The sequence below is a fragment of the Caretta caretta genome, chromosome 2 (assembly GCF_965140235.1).
Source record: "Caretta caretta isolate rCarCar2 chromosome 2, rCarCar1.hap1, whole genome shotgun sequence".
NCBI lineage: Eukaryota > Metazoa > Chordata > Testudines > Cheloniidae > Caretta > Caretta caretta.
Window position 1 is genome coordinate 60597777 of NC_134207.1, and position 21276 is coordinate 60619052.

Genomic DNA, 21276 nt, shown 5'->3' on the forward strand with positions numbered 1-21276 from the left:
TCCCAACCCTTGAACCAAACGGGTCCCAAATACACCTACAGTGCATCCACCATGAAATCAGGTCTTTTGCTTGCTTTTACCCTATACTATACAGATTTCACAGGGGAGATCAGCATTTCTCAAATTGGGGGTCCAGACCCAAAAGGGAGTGAGTGTGGGTGTGGGTGTGGGTGTAAACAAGGTTATTTTAGAGGGGTCATGGTATTGCCACCTTTACTTCTGTGCTGCCTTCAGAGCTGGGCAACCAGAGGGCAGCTTTTGGCCGGGCACCCAGCTCTGAAGGCAGCACTCCGCCAGCAGCAGTGCAGAAGTAAAGAGTGGCAATACCACGCCTTGCCATCCTTACTTCTGCGTTGCTACCTTCAGAGTTGGGTGGCCAGATGGTGGCGGATGCTGACTGAGGGCCCAGCTTTGCAAGCAGCAGCACAGCTGTAAGGGTGCCAATACTATACCATTAATTCTTTACTTCTGGGCTGCTGCTGACGGCAGCGCTGCCTTCAGAGCTTGGCTCCCGACCAGCAGCTGCCGCTCTCCAGCTGCCCAGCTCTGAAGGCAGCGCCACCAGCAGCAGCAGTGCAGAAGTAGGGGTTGTGGTACTGCTACCTTCTTACAATAACCTTGTGAACCCTCCCTCTCCTCGCGTTAATAACTCCTTTTAGGGTCAGGACCCTACAATTATAACAGCGGTGACATTTCAGATTTAAATAGCTGAAATCATGAAATTTACAATTTTTAAAAATCCTATGGCTGTGAAATTGACCAAAATGGACTGTGAATTTGGTAGGGCCCTAAGAATGAGATAAGCCACCCTGTTACATGCACCCTCCAACTCCTTTACATCTAGAATACTGGTCAATTGTTTGTCATGATTTTCTTTTATCTCAGCATAGATTAATATACTGCCCATAAATATACCACCTCTTTGTCCTCTAAGTTGTTCTCTCATTTTCTGTTGTGGATTGGAGATTTCTTTGTGATGTCAAATGGCAATCTGTAGTAACAGTACTGTGAGAGTGAAGAAATAAATGTGTTCATTGTGTCAGTGTCTGGAGGCAGGGTCCTCTGCCTAAAACTGACTTCCAGCATGAAGTAATGAATAGAGGTTGATTCCATTCAATCTAGGAATAATATCTTCCATAGTAAAGAAAGCAAATTTGTCTTTAGGCAGATTTCTCTAACTTCGATATGCTGAGCCATAAGTGCACTTTCAAAATATTTTTAAAGGAGAAAGTTAGAAAGGGTATAAATTATTAATAATCCCTAGCTCTTATATATAGTCATCATTTGTACTAGAGTATAATTCATACTGCTCTATTGTAATAAAACCAAATATCATTAATACACCGTATAGTGTATTTTAATTTTCATTCACTCTTTGACTACAACCTTTCACGGAGCAATGTTTAGCATTTGGTGTCAAAAATTTAACAGCAACAAGTTTATTTTCACAAACACTAGGGGAATATATACGCTTAGTCTAGCCTAAAACAAGGCATCAAAAACCCTGTATTGCTAAACCTCCTCTCTGATGAATGGCACACCAGTTAATGGACTTATATGTAATAAGAAAATGTAATATATTTAAATGTATGTAATGAAAAACATAAACCAGCAAGTTAGTTGAGTGAAAATGACTCTCACAAAACTAAGGGAGATCTATCATCATCTGCCCTCATTGGGACTCATTTTGAATTAAAATATGGAAAGAGAACATAATGTGTGTAATTTATTAGTTCAGCCCAGATCCTTTCCTTTTTGTAATCACTTCTGTACATGCGCACCCCCTCAAACTCATGCCTAGTAAGTTGCTGTGTACACCATATTCTAGGAAAAGATATACGACTTGTAATATAGAGGAGCATTCATTAAGAGTGAATGTAAATATACTGTTGCATTTTCCTAATCAGCCAGAAGACGGCTATAGAGTTCCCAAGAGCCAATTTTTCTCCTGTTCAGTAAAGCGTTCTGGTTTTCATGCACCAGGGCTCCGTCCAAAATCTGAGAGTAATAGTTCCAGTGTTAACAGAATAACCTGATCAACCGCTCTGACAGGGAAGTGATATGAAATCTCAGATTCAGAGCCTGAAAAGAAAGAATAGACTTCCCAATTTTGTTTAATTTACTAGAGTCTTATATGTTCCATTGAGTCACTTCACCCACAAGACATTACCACAATTTTATTTTCCCCAGTAAGAATCCAATAACCTTAAGACACTTTGAATTGAAAGTCTGACGCTATGTGTCTCTGTTCCTTTTATTATTAATCACAATTATTTTTTGTGTTTCTATACTTCCATCTTGAATGATACTCAAGTGCTTTACAAACTATAACCATGCAACACCACTGAAACACCTCCAAAGTGCAATGCAGCAATTTGCCAGTGTATAGTATGCTGTCCAGCAAGGTGGGAGGGAGACATTTTGGATAAATCCCATTCCTGAGAAAAGTGCTTTAATCTTTACTATCCTTGCTGAGCAGACAGGACCATCTTTAAGTGTCCAGTCCAAAAGATGAGTTTGAGAAATAAAATTAATTAAGTCCCCAAAGAAAGAATACTTGTCTAACTATTCTGGAGATTGGTCCTGCAGCCACTGTACGTGCCAATTTCCAAAGAGCCATCACAGAATCCATGGATTTCAGGGCAGATCTGCACCTGAGTAGGTTAGATCAAACTGTTGCTAACCTACACCAGCTGGCAACAATCCAGAAATAACACCCCTTACACCAGGGCTGGGAGGTGGGGTCGCCCAGGAGCCATATTCTGATTTCCTGGCTCTGTACCAGCACTCCCACACAAGGAAAATTCCTATTCTGCAAAGGGCTGTAACTCAAAAATGAATGTGGTCCAGTAACTTATAGTAGGTTAGAATAAAATGCCAAATAGTAAAGGTAAAGGTAATTAAAAATTTAAAGAGCGTAGGAAAAGGATACTTACAACTGAGGCCACAGTTATCTCAGTGTAAGGAAAGCCCTAATTTAAGAACTGAATAGAAATAATTATGTGCAGATTCCTCCTTTTTCAATCTTAGCAAATATCATTTTCTTTTATTACTCATACATCACACTAAAAGTAAACAGATTCTATAAGCAAAGGCATTATATCATGTAGCAGCTGCAGTATTGAGATAGCTTTATCTTCTTTACAGGTTCGACTGAACTTATCTAAAAATGTCAATCTCAAATTAAATCACAAACATTGATCTCAAGCAAGAACAACATGATTGGAAAGTTCACGTTGAACAGAAAAAAGGAGAAACCATCCCAGAATACTGATGGCTAGTACTGTAGTTCAGGTTTCAGAGTAACAGCCGTGTTAGTCTGTATTCACAAAAGAAAAGGAGGACTTGGTTAGTCTCTAAGGTGCCACAAGTACTCCTTTTCTTTTTACTGTAGTTCAATTAGCAGACCACAGTACCCTGGCATTTAGGACAAGATGTGTAACTGATCGTGGGTAAGTCACCTTTAATGACTACAGCATGTTTCAGACCAACAACTGTTCCTCACTTAAAGAAGTGCTACATCTTAAGCATGTAACCAGTGTGACATTACTGAAAAATCTAGCTGCATTCCACACAATTGTGTGTTTTCAGTTAGACGGTCAGAAATATCTGGTTTTAATGGGCATATTCAATGTTCTCTCAGAGGCATTTGGTGCATTACTTCCCACTCTCAGATGTGCACTGTGTATGCTGTAGAGAGGATAATGATGTGTCTGTGAAATCTCTCTCTCTTGCATTTCAGAGTGTTCTCGGGGTATTTAAGTAGTTCATGACACATACTCCCAACACAGCAGGAACACATGTGCACATCAGCTCTTCCCTGGGAGAGGTATCGGGAAGCACTGCGTCCTCACTGTTGATGACTATCTTCTCCAGAGTCACCCCCTGCTTTGGGAATGTTGGTCAGTATGGATAAGGTATCTGTGGAGTTTATTATTAATTATTATTAAAGCACAGCCTCTAAATCTGGATCCCAGGCATTATGGAACTGTTTCTTACTTCTGTCTCCCATATACACATCAGACAACTGGCCCCGCCCTGCACTCTTTCCTATTTACCTCTACAGCACAGCAGGTAGCTGGGAAAGAGCAAAGAGTAGTCGTTGCCACACAGCACCAGTGGCTTCCTACAGCAGCTTCAGATTTCTTTCCTCCTCATTCATGGCTAATAGCCATAGTGATTTGTAGGATAGAAGGGGACAGGGATCTGTGTTGCTTCTCCTTCCAAAAGCCAGACAAGACCTTCACTCTTAGGACACACCTGCATCAAACCGCAGAAACTTCTGGAAAGCTTTGACTTTTGGGGCCATAAAGAACTGTGCTATGGAACATCCTATATGAGTTTCCATGAGGACATGTGGTTCCCAACACCCTCAGCCCTTAAGTTATCACTCTTTAAAATAAGTCAGCTTTCACACATTGGCAATTTGCTTTCTCCCTAGTTAAGACTTGGCGTAGTTCAACTGTTGGACTGGCACTACTGGTCCAATTAACTGGTTAATTGATTGTTAAAATTATTAGTTTTTCCTGTGATTATATTTAAGTTCTAGAATTCTAGACACATTGGGTTAATTTGTTTTTCCACCATAATGGCAAACCCCAGGGAAAAGAATCAATTTAAGACCTGCCTTTTTTGTGTGGGAAATATATCTGCAATAGCACCCCCTCCCCCAAAAAAACTCTGATGTCTTTTACTAATGGACAATAAATGCTCCATTTGCCTTGGTTTTACCTCTTGGCCCCATCAAGACAAAATTTTCTTTGTAGCCCACCGTTTACACCTTCTCTAAAAAAAATTACTTTTTTTCCAGTTTAAACCGATATCGTTTACAATTCTTAATCTAGTTTATGTAAGTAAGTGATTGTTTATTGGGATAAAAGCCATGAAATGGCTTGTTTTCTTTAATTAAAAGTTTTATTTTAAGTGAACAGTGTCCCTGATCTCCCTTTCACTTACCCAGTGTAACTTTGTTGACTTCAGTGGAGTTACTCCTAAATGACACCAGTGTAAAAGAAATACCACCACCTTTTGTACATATTTATAATATATTCGTAAGTTCAATATTCTACAGTCACATTAAAAAATTAAAAGCAACTTACTCCGAGAGAGATTCTCAAGGGCTTTCCCCAGCTTCTTACTTTCCTGAAGAATATGATTTAATTCATCAAACTCATGGCTCTCCGGTTTTGTCCGCCAGTCCCATTTAGGATGCTCTATTGACCTTGGCACTAAAGTAAAATTATATATAAAGATTAGATTTCATAATTCAGAAAGCTACAGTAGCAATAAGCTGTGCAATGAGTCTACAAGATCAAGAATGCTCATAATGTTGAAGTCAGTTTTCCCCTTCCTATAACACTAACTGGATATATTTTTATTTCAGTTAGTGGGGAAGTTCCAAAGGGGAGGGGGAGGGAAGGGTCCTGAGGCAGGATTTCCAAATGACCTTTGTTACCAAATCAACTAACTACAAGGAACAGCTAACACTGAATTCTCAGACCAAAAAAAAAAAAAAACAACGTACACATTGGTCTGCAAGTGAAACCACTACATGGTAAATGAAACGTGTGCCTATTGGCCAATAAAAGGAAAGACGACAAAATGGAATTAAAGAACTACTATTTCTGTTTTTATTATTAGTTTTACCATAAACAAAACATGTTTTATTTATATAAATACTCCTGCCATTGTCTCAATTCAGTATACGCAAAAGCAAAAGAAATAATTGCATCCGATGAAGTGAGCTGTAGCTCACGAAAGCTTATGATCAAATAAATTGGTTAGTCTCTAAGGTGCCACAAGTACTCCTTTTCTTTTTGCGAATACAGACTAACAGGGCTGCTACTCTGAAACTGAACAAAATAGGTCTCTATTACATACCAGGTAAAAGGCTTTGTAAGCATATGAGCTTTTACTCTGTTCCCTTAGGGCTTCTTGGGAAGCATACTCTTCTGTTGAGTCTGCATTACAACACACAAGAGATTTTATCTTAAGAGAACATTAGCTCAACTCTAAAGATGACCTCAACTGCTATGCCAGAGGCTAGAAAGCTCCCTCATGTCAAAAGCTATGTAAGTGGATTGCTGCATTCTGCATCAAGCTGCAACTCCCGAGTTAATACACACTGCAGTAACACTATATGGAATTGACAAAATTCTGGGTGATGCTAGTAACATTCCTTTCAAAAAGAAATAGCCAATGTCACTGCCCCCCATTCAAATGAAAATAATTTATAAAAAAATAAGAACATGACTACTGCTTCACCTCATTTAAACAGCTTTGACATCTTCCTTTTTGATTTCACTAACTCTCAACTCCCTTTATTTACAAACTACATCTGCACCAAATACATAAAAACAATTTACAGACTTCTATATCTTGTGCAGCATAAACTGGCACTTGAAATGATATGGAATTGCTGGGTTCCTGGTTAAAAAGAGTTATTCAAACCGATGAACATAAAGAAAGCTAAGGAGTACTTGTGGCACCTTAGAGACTAACACATTTATTTGAGCATAAGCTTTCGTGAGCTACAGCTCACTTCATTGGATCTAATTCTTTCCTCACTATGAGGATGTAGCTCATTAGTGTCAATACGAATCACATACACAACAATTAAAGACCTTTTTATATTTGTTTTTGTTGCTTTAGTCATCCTTTTAATTACTGCATTTATTTTAGTGCTCTCCCATTCCCTATATTAGGATTTTTTAATGTTTATTAAAAGTCTTATTTCTTATTTTTATACTACTCTGAATAACTGTCTTCCTTATTAGCCCTAACCAGAATCGATTTTTCCTCAGATGCACTTCAGAAAAAATAGAAATACTGATTATTTCCCACAGATTCTAGAATAGAAAGCAAAAGTCCATTGTCTTTTCTGAAGTTAAAAATCACGTGTTGCTTCTTCTACTAATTTCCCTCTTAAGCATTTATTAACTTTTGATATTACAATAAATTAGCAGAAGAAACTAGATCATCCATGCCTTTGAATTTGGGTCTTGGCTTATTTTTCCACAATTAGGTAGTCTCTTGTACAGGTTTCACTGCATATCATTTCTGTTCATTTCTGTTCACTTCTCACTTCAGATTTAGTATAGCCCCTAAGTACTATTCCTACCCTTCTCCTGTTTATGCTTAATCATTCATCAAAATGTTTCCGTATTTTAAATCCCCATCATATTACCTGAATCAGCCTTGTGTGTTATTCAGATCTATAAACAATCTTTACCTTGAAAGGATGCACCTAAAATTTATGACATTTATAGCATTTTCGTATGGAAGTCAGTTAGCTTTTCCCTTTTTATAAAGTTGAGATTTCATATCAGAAATCTTTCATTCTACATCTCAGAAAGCTGCCCCTTTGCCACCAGCTTCCATTCTCTCTCTCTCTCTCTCCCTCCCTCTCCCCCCCCTTTTCCCTCCCAACATCTACAACAGACACATCCAGTCTCTTAGTTAAACCTTTGTTCCTATAAAGAATAATCAGTTTTCTATAGGGAGATTATTTTGTTTTTTAAAGAGACACAACTGTCTTTTCAAAGATCAGACTTCCTGGTGAATCAGACCATCGGCTCATTAAATCTTCTAGCAATAGTTTGGGGAATGCAACTCCCACCACCATAAGGCATGTGCACACACACCCATGGTGGTGGTGGAAAATTCCTAGGCAATCATTGAGACACTCTGTGGCAGCCAGTTTATGCTTGAAGTGAGGTAGCATATACTTCTTAGTGTGCATAACTAAAGACATCATTATTGGTCATAAAATTAGCCATCCCCTTATTAAAGCCAACAATATCTATCTTTTAGTTCCCTGTGGCAAAAAGTGCTAACATGATCCCTGGATGTATAACAGAGGAACACTAAGCAGGAATAAGGAGATATTACATCTGCATAGGACATTGGTGAGATCACTGCTGAAATGCAGTCTCTACACTTTCGAAAGGATGTTAAGGAGACGGTTTAGAGCATAGGTACTGGAACTAGCAGTGCGAGGGGTGCTGCAGCACCCCCTATTTGAAGTGGTTTCCATCATATACAGGGTTTACAGTTTGGTTCAATGGCTCTCAGCACCCCCACTTCCAAAACTGTTCCAGTATCCCCCGGTTCAGAGAAGAGCTATAGGCATGATTTGTCATCTGAAAAAAACTAGTCCTTGCTATGATGTTAAAGGAGCTCAATCTATTTAGTTTATCAAATAAAAGATTAAGAGGCAAATTGATCACAGTCTTTGATACAAGCATTCTATAAACATAAATAGATAACATTTAATCTAGCAGTCAAAGGCCTTACAAGATCGAATGGGGAGAAACTGGAGTCAGCAAATTCCAGTTGGAAATAAGAAAATTTTTAAGCAGCAGGAATAATTAATCATTGGAAAAAGCTTATTGGGAAATGTTGTAAATTCTCCATCAATTGGAGCTTTTAAATCACGAAAATGTAAACTGCCATTCAACCACAAGTTATGGTCTTGATGTGGGAATCACTGAGTGAAATTATATGGCCTAAATTACACAAGAAGTCAGACTAGGTAATGATAAAAAAAAATTAAGGACAAAGACTCAATGAGCTGTAATATTCAATTGATTTAATCACTTTGAAACTTATTTTGGGACTATAAATATTATAAAACAGAATTTTTCTCCAAGTGAAGATTAAGATGCTGGGACACGATGATGTACTATCATGATTTATTAAAGCGGAAGTAACAAAAGAACTATGAGCACAGTTGAGAGAATAGAATAAATCAAGGATTAAATATTTCAGGCAGGCAAACAATTGATGCAGTGGCTTTCAGAAGTCTTGGTTACTCTGGGACTTAAACTTACTACAGAAATCATTTCTGAAAGAGTTACAGAAGGAAGGAGTTTCTGTAGTTAGTCTACTAGTATGGCTTTTATGGCACACAGTATATGCGAATCTCATTTCAGATGTAGTTTTTAAAAGGTGTGGGAGAAATTTCAGACCTCCAATATGGATAACATAAAATCATAAAAAGACCTTTTCATTACTTGAGCTAAGATACCATTCCAGAACCTGGACTTTATACTTCATAATATTGAATCCCCATCACCAGTTTTAAGATTTGTAGAGTCCTGGAAGAGGGCATAAATATTTCAGAGTAAAATACAGGAATTCAGCACAAATATTGTTGGAAAGATCACCAGATGGGTAAAATAAGGACTGAAATCTGTAGTGGTAGATGTGGTAATTCTTTAAAAGTCTATTAAAAATATTATTAGCTATATCAGCTGGCCTACTGTCTTTAATTAAGGTCTACCATCAGCCCATCCTCTTGGGGCACCCTGCATTATTCCTGGTCCTTGAAGCATCAGGACGGCAAGGCCTGTGACTGTCTCCCTCTCAATCTCTACAGCCAGCAGTCTTTGAGGCACAGCCATCTTCTTCCTGTTCACCACCCTTTCCTATGGCAGGTTCTCTCTTTTTAAGCATCTCCACCCTGGCAGAGCAAGCTTTACAGGTGTGCCTTGTTAGAGCTGAATGAGGGTATGCCCCTTCACAACATCTATGGAACTGCACACAGTGAAACTTTTAGAAAGTACTGTGGCTATACATGTTATGTACCTTTCTTCTCTGCAATGGGAAAGGAAGTACCAGTTTTGATTATTCTGAGTCAAGATAGATGGACTTCTGATGTGTATTTCTATTCCTCTTGTTTGCAGTGTGGCTCCATCTTTATAATGCACTGAGCATTAAATCAAGTGGGCATTCCAGTGGTGGAGATTAGGCGACTAGCAGATTAATGGCTCAGAGAGGCCACCTTGCTGCTTATGTTGTATATCCCTAGGAAAATTGTAAAAAATCAGCTCTAGTGAGCACATCTTGTGTATAAACCTAAATATTCAGTTTCCACCAACTCCTTTCCCTACATTCATATTGAGATTGCAACAACTCTAGTACCACTGAGTTTCCTGTGGCAGATGCCTAAACAAATCCAGGGGGTGCCCAGAACACCACTTGGTTTCCCAATACTGATGACTTCTTAGGGTCTGTCAGCCTGATGTATGGCTGGGTTATATGGCAGCAAGAGGCTAGAGCATTCCTCACATCTAAATAGCTGAGGATCAGAATTAGGCCCCATTATTTTTTTCTGAAGTAGGAATCATACAATGACAGTGAACATGAAGTGCTCTGCCTAACTGTACATTTCTGCTCTTAGACAAACTTTAAACTAGTAATTTCTTTTTCTTTGTATACTTTTTTTCTTCTGAATTCTCACTCCTGATAGGGATAGTATTAATGTAGCTATGTTTATATTGATGGGCCTAAATTTACAATGTTATATACACATTTATAACCAGCTTTTTTCTCAATAGTGACCTAGTAGGAGTGCATCCTAGTCCCCCAAATACAGCTGGATGGCTTCATTGTGTTTTTGATCTTGGGAAATGTTGTGATTTATGAAGCATCTGTTTTACTTGTATGAAAACTTAGATTTCATTAAGTTCAAAATAAGTTTTATTTAATATTTGGTACCATACATGTGTGCATTGGCACTATTATACTTCATTAAAATTCCTTTATCACCATTTACCTTACAGGTCATTGTCAATACTCTTGTTCCTTTCCTTTAACATATAATTAGGCTTTCCCAGCAAGTCTCAAAATAGTCCTCCTATTTCCTGACACTACTTGTGTCTAAAACCAGATGTGTTTTCAATGAGTTGTTTGCATTTATTGATTTCATTGAAAAAACTACCTACATCTGCTATTATTAGCATTAAGAATATAGAGAATAGGTTTTGTGTATGTGTTGGCAATTGAAACATCAATCAAAATCAACATTTTAAAACATAAAACAGTACATAACATTCAAACTTATTTTTTTCTAAATTAATCCTATTCATATATGCTAGCACAATACTACTAACAGTCTATGGTGTGTATTAAAATATAACGAGAACTGAAGTCTATTACGACGTGTATCCAACCATTTCAACTGAAGGGACAGCCCTGTTTTGCATTTTATTTCAACCCTGAGTACAATCGGATGGTTGTATTAATTAATAAAGCATTGAAATTTGCTTACATGACTTGGATTCCAGTGATGGTGGAGAAATGTTGGACACAGCGAGGTCACTCTTTGACTTTTTAGGTTTCTTTGCATTTACCTGCCAGGGTTTATCATAACTTCTACAATCTCTTCTTGTTCCTTTGTTTTCTGTCGCAAAAATAAAATTTCAGGTGATTACATTTGCATGGTCACTTTTCAAGGTTATGTTACATGATAAACCCAGTTTGACAAGGCACCTCCTTCACCTTGTTAGCCTCAGCGTTTCTCTCTCTGGCGGTGGAGGCCTGGAGTGCAGCAATCCTACTGCAGGGGTTTTTAATTCTTTGCTTTGGTCTATTTTTTCAATATTTACACTGTGGGCCTCAGGGTAGGCCCAAGCAGTTCTTTTAAGCAAAAAAAAAATCAAACTCACAACACAAAATAAATGTTTTCCCGCCCCCACCCCAGATCATTGTCTTATTATGCTGGCTTCTGGTTGCCAGTCTTTCTCCAAACAAGAGTTTGTTTCCCCTATAAGGAGGGGAGCAGCCTCCCATCTGGGAGAAACCTTTTCTCCCTGTTGTCCCTACCCTACTGCAGCTACTGCGCCCCTCCTGTCTGTGTGTCTCTCTCTCCCACCAGAAGAGGTGTTTCTAAAGGTCACTGGCAGCTCTTAATTGGTCTCTAATTAACCTGAGAACCTCTTTTCAGTTCATAGGGGAAAGGGCCTTCTCCATTCTATGGCTGATAAACCAGCCTCCCACTACTCTCTCATAGAGAGGATGTTGGCTCAGGGAGTTCTCTGCGACTGTGGGGCCTATTTCTGATTCTCCCTCTGTTCACACATTTGGGCAGAGCTCCTCTGGGATGTGTCCGCTGGCTCCTTGACATCTTCAAGGAGCAGTGGGCGCTGCTTGGGGTTTTCTGCTCAGTGTCCCCTTCAGGTTCCCTACTTTTGACCCTTTGACCCTCACACCCTTTGACCCTGTCCTTTTTTTCCTTCTGTTGTCCCCCCTGTATTTATTTGAGTCCCAGGCTCAGTGGATTCTCCTATAGCTGGGGGAGGGTCCTTTAGCCATGGGGCGGCTTGCACAAACCCACTTCCCCGGAACCCAACAGGACCACTCTCTCATAGCTGTCAGGTCTGACTTTGTCACACCGGATAAAAATATACCCAGTAGATCCAGGCAACCCAAAGTATCAGTCTAGGACCATAAGGCCAGCTGCTCTTCCTCTTCCCCTTGCTGAATTATGCCAAACACAATTTCAGATCCTGGCACAAGAATATACAAACTACTGCTTGCTTTGTTTCACATTTAACTTGAGAAATTTATGGACATGCCTTTGAGTAAAAATGCAGGGGATGATCCTTAGCTGTGACCATGAAGCCTCAACACAGTTGAGAAGTGGGGTGAGGAAAACGGAAACAATGACTTTAAGCCTCCTTTGCACTCCTCCAATACTAGGGCTACTTTCTGACGGGCCGGAAAACAAGCACAAACTGGAGCAATGAGAAGGCTGCTCCAGCTTGCACTGGCTGGATATTGCAGCCAGGAATCACTAGGGTGGAGGAATGCCCATACCTACAGGCCATGCCCTGTGTGCCAGTCACAAGCCTGTGGGAGGCACAGAAGTCCTTATAGCAGATCTACACCACCTAAATATCCCCTTTGCGTGGAAGAGCATGCTGTGACCAGTTAAGTCACTTTAGGTCAACTTTGTGCCAGTGGAGGGCAGGAGCTGGCATATATTATACAGGTATGGAGTTTAAATTAAGTCTTGTTTTGAATATCCTTCTTTTTTGATGTATTTAAAACAATCCCTGTTTTGAGACTATTCCTCAGAGTGTTAATGGAAATAGTTATTTAGCATTTATTTATATGTTCCAACTTTATAGCTAACATTCAGCTCGGTCTCCTTCATTAATGAGTGCTTTACACCTGCCAGTTAATTCCCCAAAAAAACAAAATGTACTTAAGTTACAGTCACACTTTCTAAGTGTAATTCAAGGGAAGAGCTACCATTAAACACAAGCATTACAAAAATTAATGGACAGATTCTGGTAGCCTTAATCATATTACTGTATGGCACTATTTGAAAAGTGTATGGAAATCAATTGCACTTTAAAGTTACATAAATAATAGGCATCAACAAGTTGCCAAACCTATTCCACATCAGAGGTCAGAGCTCATCTGCTTCCTGTTTGACTCCCCTCTCCCTGGTCCCTTTCAGGCCCCTCCATGTTCTACCCCAACTTCCAGTGGTTCTGAAAAAAAGTTAAGTGCTTATACTCAAAACTGTAAACGCCAATTGCATTTAATAAAATGTATTTGCCACACAATTAAAAATTAACCACTATGCATCTGATGGAGGCCTGCTATGTTCCGACAGATTTTCAGTCAACTTTTGTCACAAAACCAAAATTTTAAAAAACACTTTTATGGATGAATATGTACCAAAATCTACTGGCTTATCAATGTGGGGGTTGCTATTGCAAATGTTTTAAAATCTCAAAACACAAAATTTGTCACACAGGGATTCATATAATAGTAAGAGCTTCTTCCTGTAAAGTGCTGAGGTGAAGGGTGGTTAAAATGTGTTATTAAAAATCTAAATAAAGATTAACTCCAACCCATAGCTCCACTGTATATTTCATCTATATTTGTTTTGTAGATCTCTTACAGTTTGTATATCTGGAATTATATTGTTACCATTTTTGACTTGATCAATTAGCCTATATAAGGGTCTTGCAGATTGTTTCCATTCAGAGGAGAAATTGATGGAGTCAAGCTTTTTGTTTTATGCAATCCTGTTTATTTACCATAGGAATCAAACAAGAGGCGGCACTTCCATTGCTCATAGTTCTAAGCCTCTTTCCAGACAGCACTCTGCCCAAAAAACTTCTCTCTTGGCTCTCCCTCAGGGTCACATTGCACGTGCTTCATACGCTTTCTCTCTCTGCCTGTTCTCCAAGTGCTTTTGCTCATAAACATGCATACCCCCATCAAACAATATCCAACCCCCTGAGTACCCAGAAAGATGAAATGTGGAGCATAGAAAAAGATAGAAAATTAAACATTACAAGTCAAAATTCATTGAGTTTTCTTGCCCTTAAGTGGGAATAACCCAATTAGGGGAACATCTGGCCATATATGCCTTATGGATTTGTCTCCTTTCTACCATATGGATTTCCTGAATGGTACAAAGAATAAATAAAAAAATCTATTTAAGAAATATTAGTTTCTGTTCATTTTACAATACTCACCTCTGTTTTCTTCATGTTATTTCTTTGGCATAATAGTATTTTTTTTAAATCTCAAAACATACAAATATTCCCCACTTACCTGATGTCTCACTTTCTGCCCAGAGAGCAGCAGATCCAGACAACGTTCTCTGAAGCGGACTCCGGTTCCCCTGTTTGGACTGAAGATGGTCAATGAGAAATGGGATTGGCTGGTCAGGAGTCTCTGTTATCAGCTTGGTCATCAGTTCCTTAAAGAAATGGAAGGGGGGGGACAAAAAAAAAGAACACTTAGTGCAGCACTGTACCTTATATTGATCAAAAAATAAAGGCGTATTAATAACTGTAATTAATTAAGCCAGAGCCTAATGTCAACATTTGCAAGGAAAGTTTGAGTTGTCAGTCATGTTAAATTATTAACCATTACTAGTATTAACCTGTGGAGCATTCATATGTGTGTAATACTACTAGTTATTCAGAATGTCCTCTGGAATGATCCTGAGGACACTTGATCACATACACTTGAGCATGTCTGGTAATCCATACAGTGATACAGCCGCAATGATACAAGCATTCCAGTAAGACACACACATTTTGATTCTCTTTGCATGACTGCAAAGGAGGAGAAACATCATTGACCTTAATGTTATACCAATGTAAGACCAGAATCTGGCCCACAAACTCAACAGATCATATAGATTTTGTTACAGGAATGAAAATACCCAAGGCCCAATTTTCAGTACTGCTAAGCACCCACAGCTCCCACTGACTGTAGATGTGAGTAGTTGTGTGTGTTTTCACTGAGGAGCTTGCAAAATGAAATTTAGTTATACACAGCTGCATTTGCAAAATTTTCTCAGAGGATGCAACTTTCTGAATTAAAACTAGCTTCCAGTTTTAATGTAGTCTAACCCTAGGTATTCAGAGTTTTCCCAGTACATCATTATGCACTGCAAGGGCAGAAAGGGCAGGAAAAGGATTCTATACAATACCAGTCTCTGAAGAGCAGTCCCGTGCAGCAATGTTACATCCACCTTACGCAAAATGTGTGCTCCCTCAAGTTACAGCCGTAAAGCCATCTTTTTATACCTTACTTATTTACCACTACAAAGTACTGTATATATCACCTGAAACTGGATTCAATTTATCATATACAGAAATCACAGACATGGCTAATGAAAGGGAAAGACAGGACACATTATAATCCTGTATTGTACACTTTATAAATGAACACAGAGGTGCATCGTTCTGGCTCAATATTGTAAATAACCTCGACCCTTGTGGTCATGTATGTAATCTGTTTAAATCAGAAATGGAGGAAAAACAAAGTAAACAGGGGAGAGAAAAGGATTGAAAGGGCATGGCTATGCAAGGGCTCTATTTAACTTGCTTCGCTTTAAACAGTAGAATAAAAGATTTAATGGAAAACTTAAATACAGACAAGGAGCAGAACAGTCTCAAAACAGCAACTGGAGGGTGTTAATAGTTTGAAAACCTCCTTAGCATGTAACTTGTAAGATGCAAGAGATGCAGTCAAGGAATTTCAAATACAGTGTAGCCAGGAGAAAAGGGAAAAAGCTAAGTGGGTGCAGCAAGCACGAGATCTAAAGGGTGCTCACACTGTGGCACATAGCCAGTTAACTTCTATTTGCATTGGCGTGTCAACAGACCACTCTGAAAACAGAGAAAGCAATAGGCAGTGGGAGTACATATTCAGGTTTTTAAGTAGCAGGCAGCAATCCCCACTCTCCTTCTTGAGCCAGGTTAAAAACCAGATGTCTTGGTTTTCACCCCCCCTTCTCTAATCCATTGAGCCCAACTTCCCACTCAGAACTAACAATTTAACCTTTTTCAAATATTTTTCCATACAGGTCAATTTTTTTCCTTTATGTCCTCTCCCAATTTGTTAAACTCGTTGCTGCTGCCTGTACTTTAAAATTACCTCACAGAATTAATTAATTTCTCTTGGCTCATGTCTTCCTTACTTCCTGCACTGCTTTCTCCTCACTTCTGCCCTCTCTTTGTTTTAAAAGTTAAAGAAGTTATAAGTGCACACCTTTCCACGACAACTATCATTACCATACAGTACACACGGCAAGTTAACTCTGCCCTCCTTTTAGCCCTTCTGCACACACTCCTCTACTAGACTGTTTTCCCCAACATTAGTAGTTGTGGATGTTTGATGTAATAGTGCCTTGAGTTAGAAGAAGACAGTTTGGTAAAAGGGTACGTGAAGGAGGTCAATTGAAGGCTTGCACAGGTACATGGTAGAGCAAATTATTTGTATTCACTTCAAGGCCCTTTTATACAGCCAGAGTGGTGCAGAAGCTTAAGTGTGAGCAAAAAGAGCCCCAAACAGACTTCCTAGATGAAAAAAGACATTTCACTAAAGAAACCAAAATGGAGAAAACAGGTCTGGTTTCACAGCTTTTACAAAAAAAATTAAGAGGACTGTCCATGATCTGTTATTATTTGTTAATAAGAAGCCAATAGAGATATATTTGGTTTTGGAATAGAAATCCAGAGGAACAAGAGCAGCTGCTGAATGAGCAGTGATCACAAAAGGAACTGAACGTCGAAATAGCAGAACTTTGGTGAAAGTCCACCCAGAAAGTCTTCCAGCAGCATGTCCATGTGTCACAGGAAGGAAGGCCCATTTCACAGAAGAGGAAAAAGATTAAATGAGTCTCTCTACCCAGAAGGCAATATGCAAGTTAGAGCGCTTCATGGGTTTTCACTTGGAGATGGCACATCAGCCACAGCCACTTTTTTTTCCTGGTAAGATGAAGTATGGAAACTGGTAAATGAGGTGATGCAAAAACCTGTGCTGATACTCTGCACAGGAACCAGTTTCATCCTGTCTGAATGTCTAGAAAACAAAGTCAGAAGAGTTCCAGAAACAACAGACTTTTGCCTATACAGGTTAGTGAATGGGCTGCAACAACATCACGTGTTCTTAAAACAAGGAAATGAGAGGATTCTTGAACTACAGAGTCACCATAAACTGTTGGCTGGAAGGATCGACAAAATATACATGCTAAACTGTCTGAGGAGTTGAAGTTGACCTACCTCAATAATATAAAGAGATGGCATTACCAGCAGATTAAATTTCAAATAAGTATACAAAAAGGTCTATTTATGAAAGGCTACTATATTCCAGATTATGGGTAAAATATTTTTCTTTTGCCAAGGTATGTTTGTTGCAAGGGGTGGAGAAGAGAGGTTTCAGGGAGCGGTTTCTGGCTCACCAATTCTCAAGCTGCCCCAGCCTAGCTGTCAGAGCACTCTGGAGACTATTCACCAGCTGTGAATTGCCAGACTATAGAAGAGCTCGGGTTTGCCCTGCCTCTGAAACTCTGTATGCAGGGTAGAGAATGAAACTGGCATAAGAGTTATTCCCTGCGAGATGAGAATTCCGAACCACTGGGAATTTTCAGTTTGACAGTTGCAACTAGATCCCAGCTCTTTTACACCATTTAAGTGCTGTAAAGATGCTGTATTGCATAAGAGAATCTGGCTCAGTTCATGGATCAGATTCTCTAAGATTTAGACATTTTCATCTGCTATTTAGGTGATATCTTAATAGCAAAATATTGAAGAAAACACCTGAAAAACTTTAAAGTGGTTCTGAAAAGGTCACAAAAGTGGTTTACATTAAGAAAGGAATCAACTTGCTTATTGGTGGCACAGATGCATTAATTATCTGAAGTGTACATAATATATTACAATGACAAAATCCTTTTAGGATTGGTATGAATTTGGTCTGAGGTTTTGAAGAATTATGCATCCTTTGATAGAAATAGACACAATGTGCTAAGTAGACAACTATTCTCAAGTGGAAACAAAACAATTAAAACAACTGATCTCAACAAAACCTTTTCTGATTCAGTAGCATAGCTAGCAAATCACAAGATGATCCAAAACAATTTAAAGCTATTGAGTGAGATACATTTTGTGCTGTTACAATTAACCATTATACAGGCAAGCTTCAATAAGCTATTATATGCATAAGCAAACATATTATATGGTCACAGTTCCTGATAATTATCATCTATTTTATTTACTTTCAGTTCTAGCCCATATTATATAGAGGAACATTAACTTAATATTGCTAAAATGTGAGCATAAAGCTTATGCCAAAAAACTTGCTTCCATATTTTTTTTCAAGAGGCTATTTTATTTCCACCCTATCATCTTCAGCCTTGTCATCATGGAAACCCTCCCTCCAGCTGACGAGTGCTGTACAGAATGCCCTCTAGCTCTTGTTTACTTCATTCAAAGCATTTCCCACAAAGGGTCTAACAAGAGAAGCATGGAGGGACTCATTCAGCGGTCCCCCCAACTCATACCAATTGTGAAAGCAAAGACCAAATTTAGGACACAAATTAAGATTTCTCATACTTTTCAGTCGCTCTGGGTCTTCAGCGGCACTGAAGGACTTGCCGCTGAAGTGCTGCCGAAGGCCTGGAGCGAGTGAAGGACCCACCGCCGAAGTGCCGCCAAAGGCTGGGTGAATAAAAATTCTCAGGGGAGCTTCCCCAGCTGAGAGCTCAGGCGGGACAGAAAGGATGGACCCATGGGCCGCAGTTTGCCCACCCCTTTAACAACCAGTTCTAAACTGGCTTCAAAATTTAACAACCGTTCAGGTGAACCGGTGCGAACTGGCTCCAGCTCACCACTGCCCCCACACCACCCCCGCTCCATGGCAGAGGCTGATTACTGACTGGATGCTGCCAACTTTCCTTTTTGACCGCCCCCTGCCCTGCCCCTCCTCCAAGGCCCTGCCCATGCCATGCCCTTTCTCTAAGGCCCCGCCTCCTGTTCACTCCATCCCTCCTCACCATCACTTGCTCTCCCCACCCTCACTTACTTGCCCATTTTCACTGGGCTGGCTCAGAGAGTTGAGATGCAGGATGGGGGTGCGGGCTCTGAGGTGAGGCCAGAAATGAGGAGTTCAGGGTGCAGGAGGGGACTCCGGGCTGAGGCAGTGGGTTGGGATGCAGGAGGGGGTGTGGACTCCTGCTAGGGGTGTGGGCTCTGGGGTAGGGCCAGATATGAGGGGCTTGGGGTGCAAAAGGGGGCTCCAGGCCAGGGGGGTGGAGCTGAGGGGTTCAGAGTATAGGAGGAGGCTCAGGGCTGAGGCAGGGGATTGGGGTGTGGAGGGAATAAAGGCTCTGGGCTGCGGGAGCAGGTTCTGGGGTGGGGCCAGAAATGAGGGGTTCAGGGTGTGGGCCCTAGGCTGGGACCGAGGGATTCGGAGGGCAGGAGGGGAATCAGGGCTGGGGGTGCAGACTCTGGAGCGGGGCTGAGGATGAGGAGTTTGGGATGTAGGAGGGTGCTCTGGGCTGGGACCAAGAGGTTTGGAGGGCAGGAGGGGAATCAGGGGGTTGTGGTACAGGCTTTGGGGTGAGGGCTCTGGGGTGGGGCTGGGGCCGAGGGGTTTGGATTGTGGGAGGGGGATCAGGACTAGGGCAGGGGCTTGGGGCACAACAGGGGTGAGGGCTCTGGCTGGTGGTGGGGGCTCTGGGGTGGGGCTGAGGGTTTGGGATGCAGGAGTGTGCTCCAGGCTGGGATTGAAGGGTTTGGAGGGCAGGAGGGGGACTGAGGTGTGGGAGGGGGTCAGGGGTGCAGGCTCCAGGTAGCACTTACCTCAAGCAGCTCCCAGAAGCAGTGGCATGTCCCCGCTCCAGCTCCTTGGTGGAGGCTCAGCCAGGCAGCTCTGCGCACTGCCCCATCTGCAGGAGCCACCCCCACAGCTCCCATTGGCCACAGTTCCTGGCCAATGGGAGCTGCAGACCCAAGGCTTGGGGTGTGGCATGCACAGGAGTCAGAGGAGGGACATGCTGCTGCTTCCGGGAACCATGCGGAGCCAGGACAGGCAGGGAGCCTACCTTAGCCCCGCTGTGCCATCAACCAGACTTTTAACGGCCTGGTCAGCAGTGCTGACCAGAAGTGCCAGGGTCCCTTTTCAACCAGGCATTCCAGTTGAAAACCATGTACAATCATTTCCACTTCCTGTACTAGCATGACAGCATCACTTTCATGCATTGTTCTGTGGCAAGTAACTCACATGCAGGACCTTCCCCAGCTCCTGCAAAAGGTCAGTAACAACAGCAGCAAAACTGAAACTGAAGTGGCAGAAGTCAGACAGGCAACTACCCAGAAGAATCCAAAGGGTACAGACAGGTGAGAGTATGTTTGGTGGTTATGCTCTCTGACTTGCCCCCAAACTGTATCTCAACAAGGGAAGAAAAACCCTTCCATTTTTTAAAAACAATAATCTTAAAAATTAATCCAGAACGTACTATTAAAGGGTGTGCAAAGAAAACTATTTTAATATGTTGATTTTAAATTTTCAGGATAACAGTGCCCCTTTAAATCTAGATATCTTAAGAACAAGCAGTTTTCATTTTCAATCCATTCAATTCATTATGAAAATACTGCCTGTGGATGACTTTTACAGCATTAAGGTGTCCTGCCTACAATATCATATTCTCAAATGCAGACCTCAATGAACATGCGAGAATGTACATAACAGTATCATAGATTGTAGAATCACGTGACAGATAGGGCTTCCATCCTCCCAGAAAATGAACAACTTCTTCAACTTTCTATCATCTCAAGGGCAAAGTGTTTAATCCAGAGACTCAAAGGTTACCAGGTCTGAAGCCACCCTCAGCCAGTGGAGAGACTGCAACAAACAGAAAGAGTGGGAGAATGACTGGTAACACTAGGGATATGGATGGGATAGTAGTGGGAGGAGTGCAGCAAAAAGGAGAGCAGATTCATTTTTTGCTGACTCTTCCACTGTACTGCCCTGCACAGGTTGCCCCACATTGAGTGAGAAAGAATGGGCATGATTGTGGGATTGCTCTCTAAACCAACAAACTTCTCTAGGATAGATTTATCTGCCATTGCAAGGTAGATATAAAGCTAGTTATTTGAAGTCTACTCTCTGGGGATACATTTGCACACTTTTATGTTCACAGACTTAAAAAAATATTTATATAATCTTAAT

General features: G+C 40.6%; 1 protein-coding gene across 9 annotated transcripts in view; it reads right to left on the bottom strand.

The window, feature by feature from the left end:
• C2H8orf34 (chromosome 2 C8orf34 homolog) overlaps positions 1-21276 on the bottom strand; it is a 360017-nt gene that overhangs the window by 302241 nt on the left and 36500 nt on the right. For all 9 annotated transcript variants that reach the window (XM_048840887.2, XM_048840893.2, XM_048840888.2 and 6 more), the window contains exons 2-4: positions 14362-14509; positions 11054-11185; positions 5100-5228 (exon numbers count right to left, since the gene is read on the bottom strand). In XM_048840887.2, the coding sequence (XP_048696844.2) occupies positions 5100-5228; positions 11054-11185; positions 14362-14509 (409 nt within the window). The remainder of the gene's footprint in view (positions 1-5099; positions 5229-11053; positions 11186-14361; positions 14510-21276) is intronic.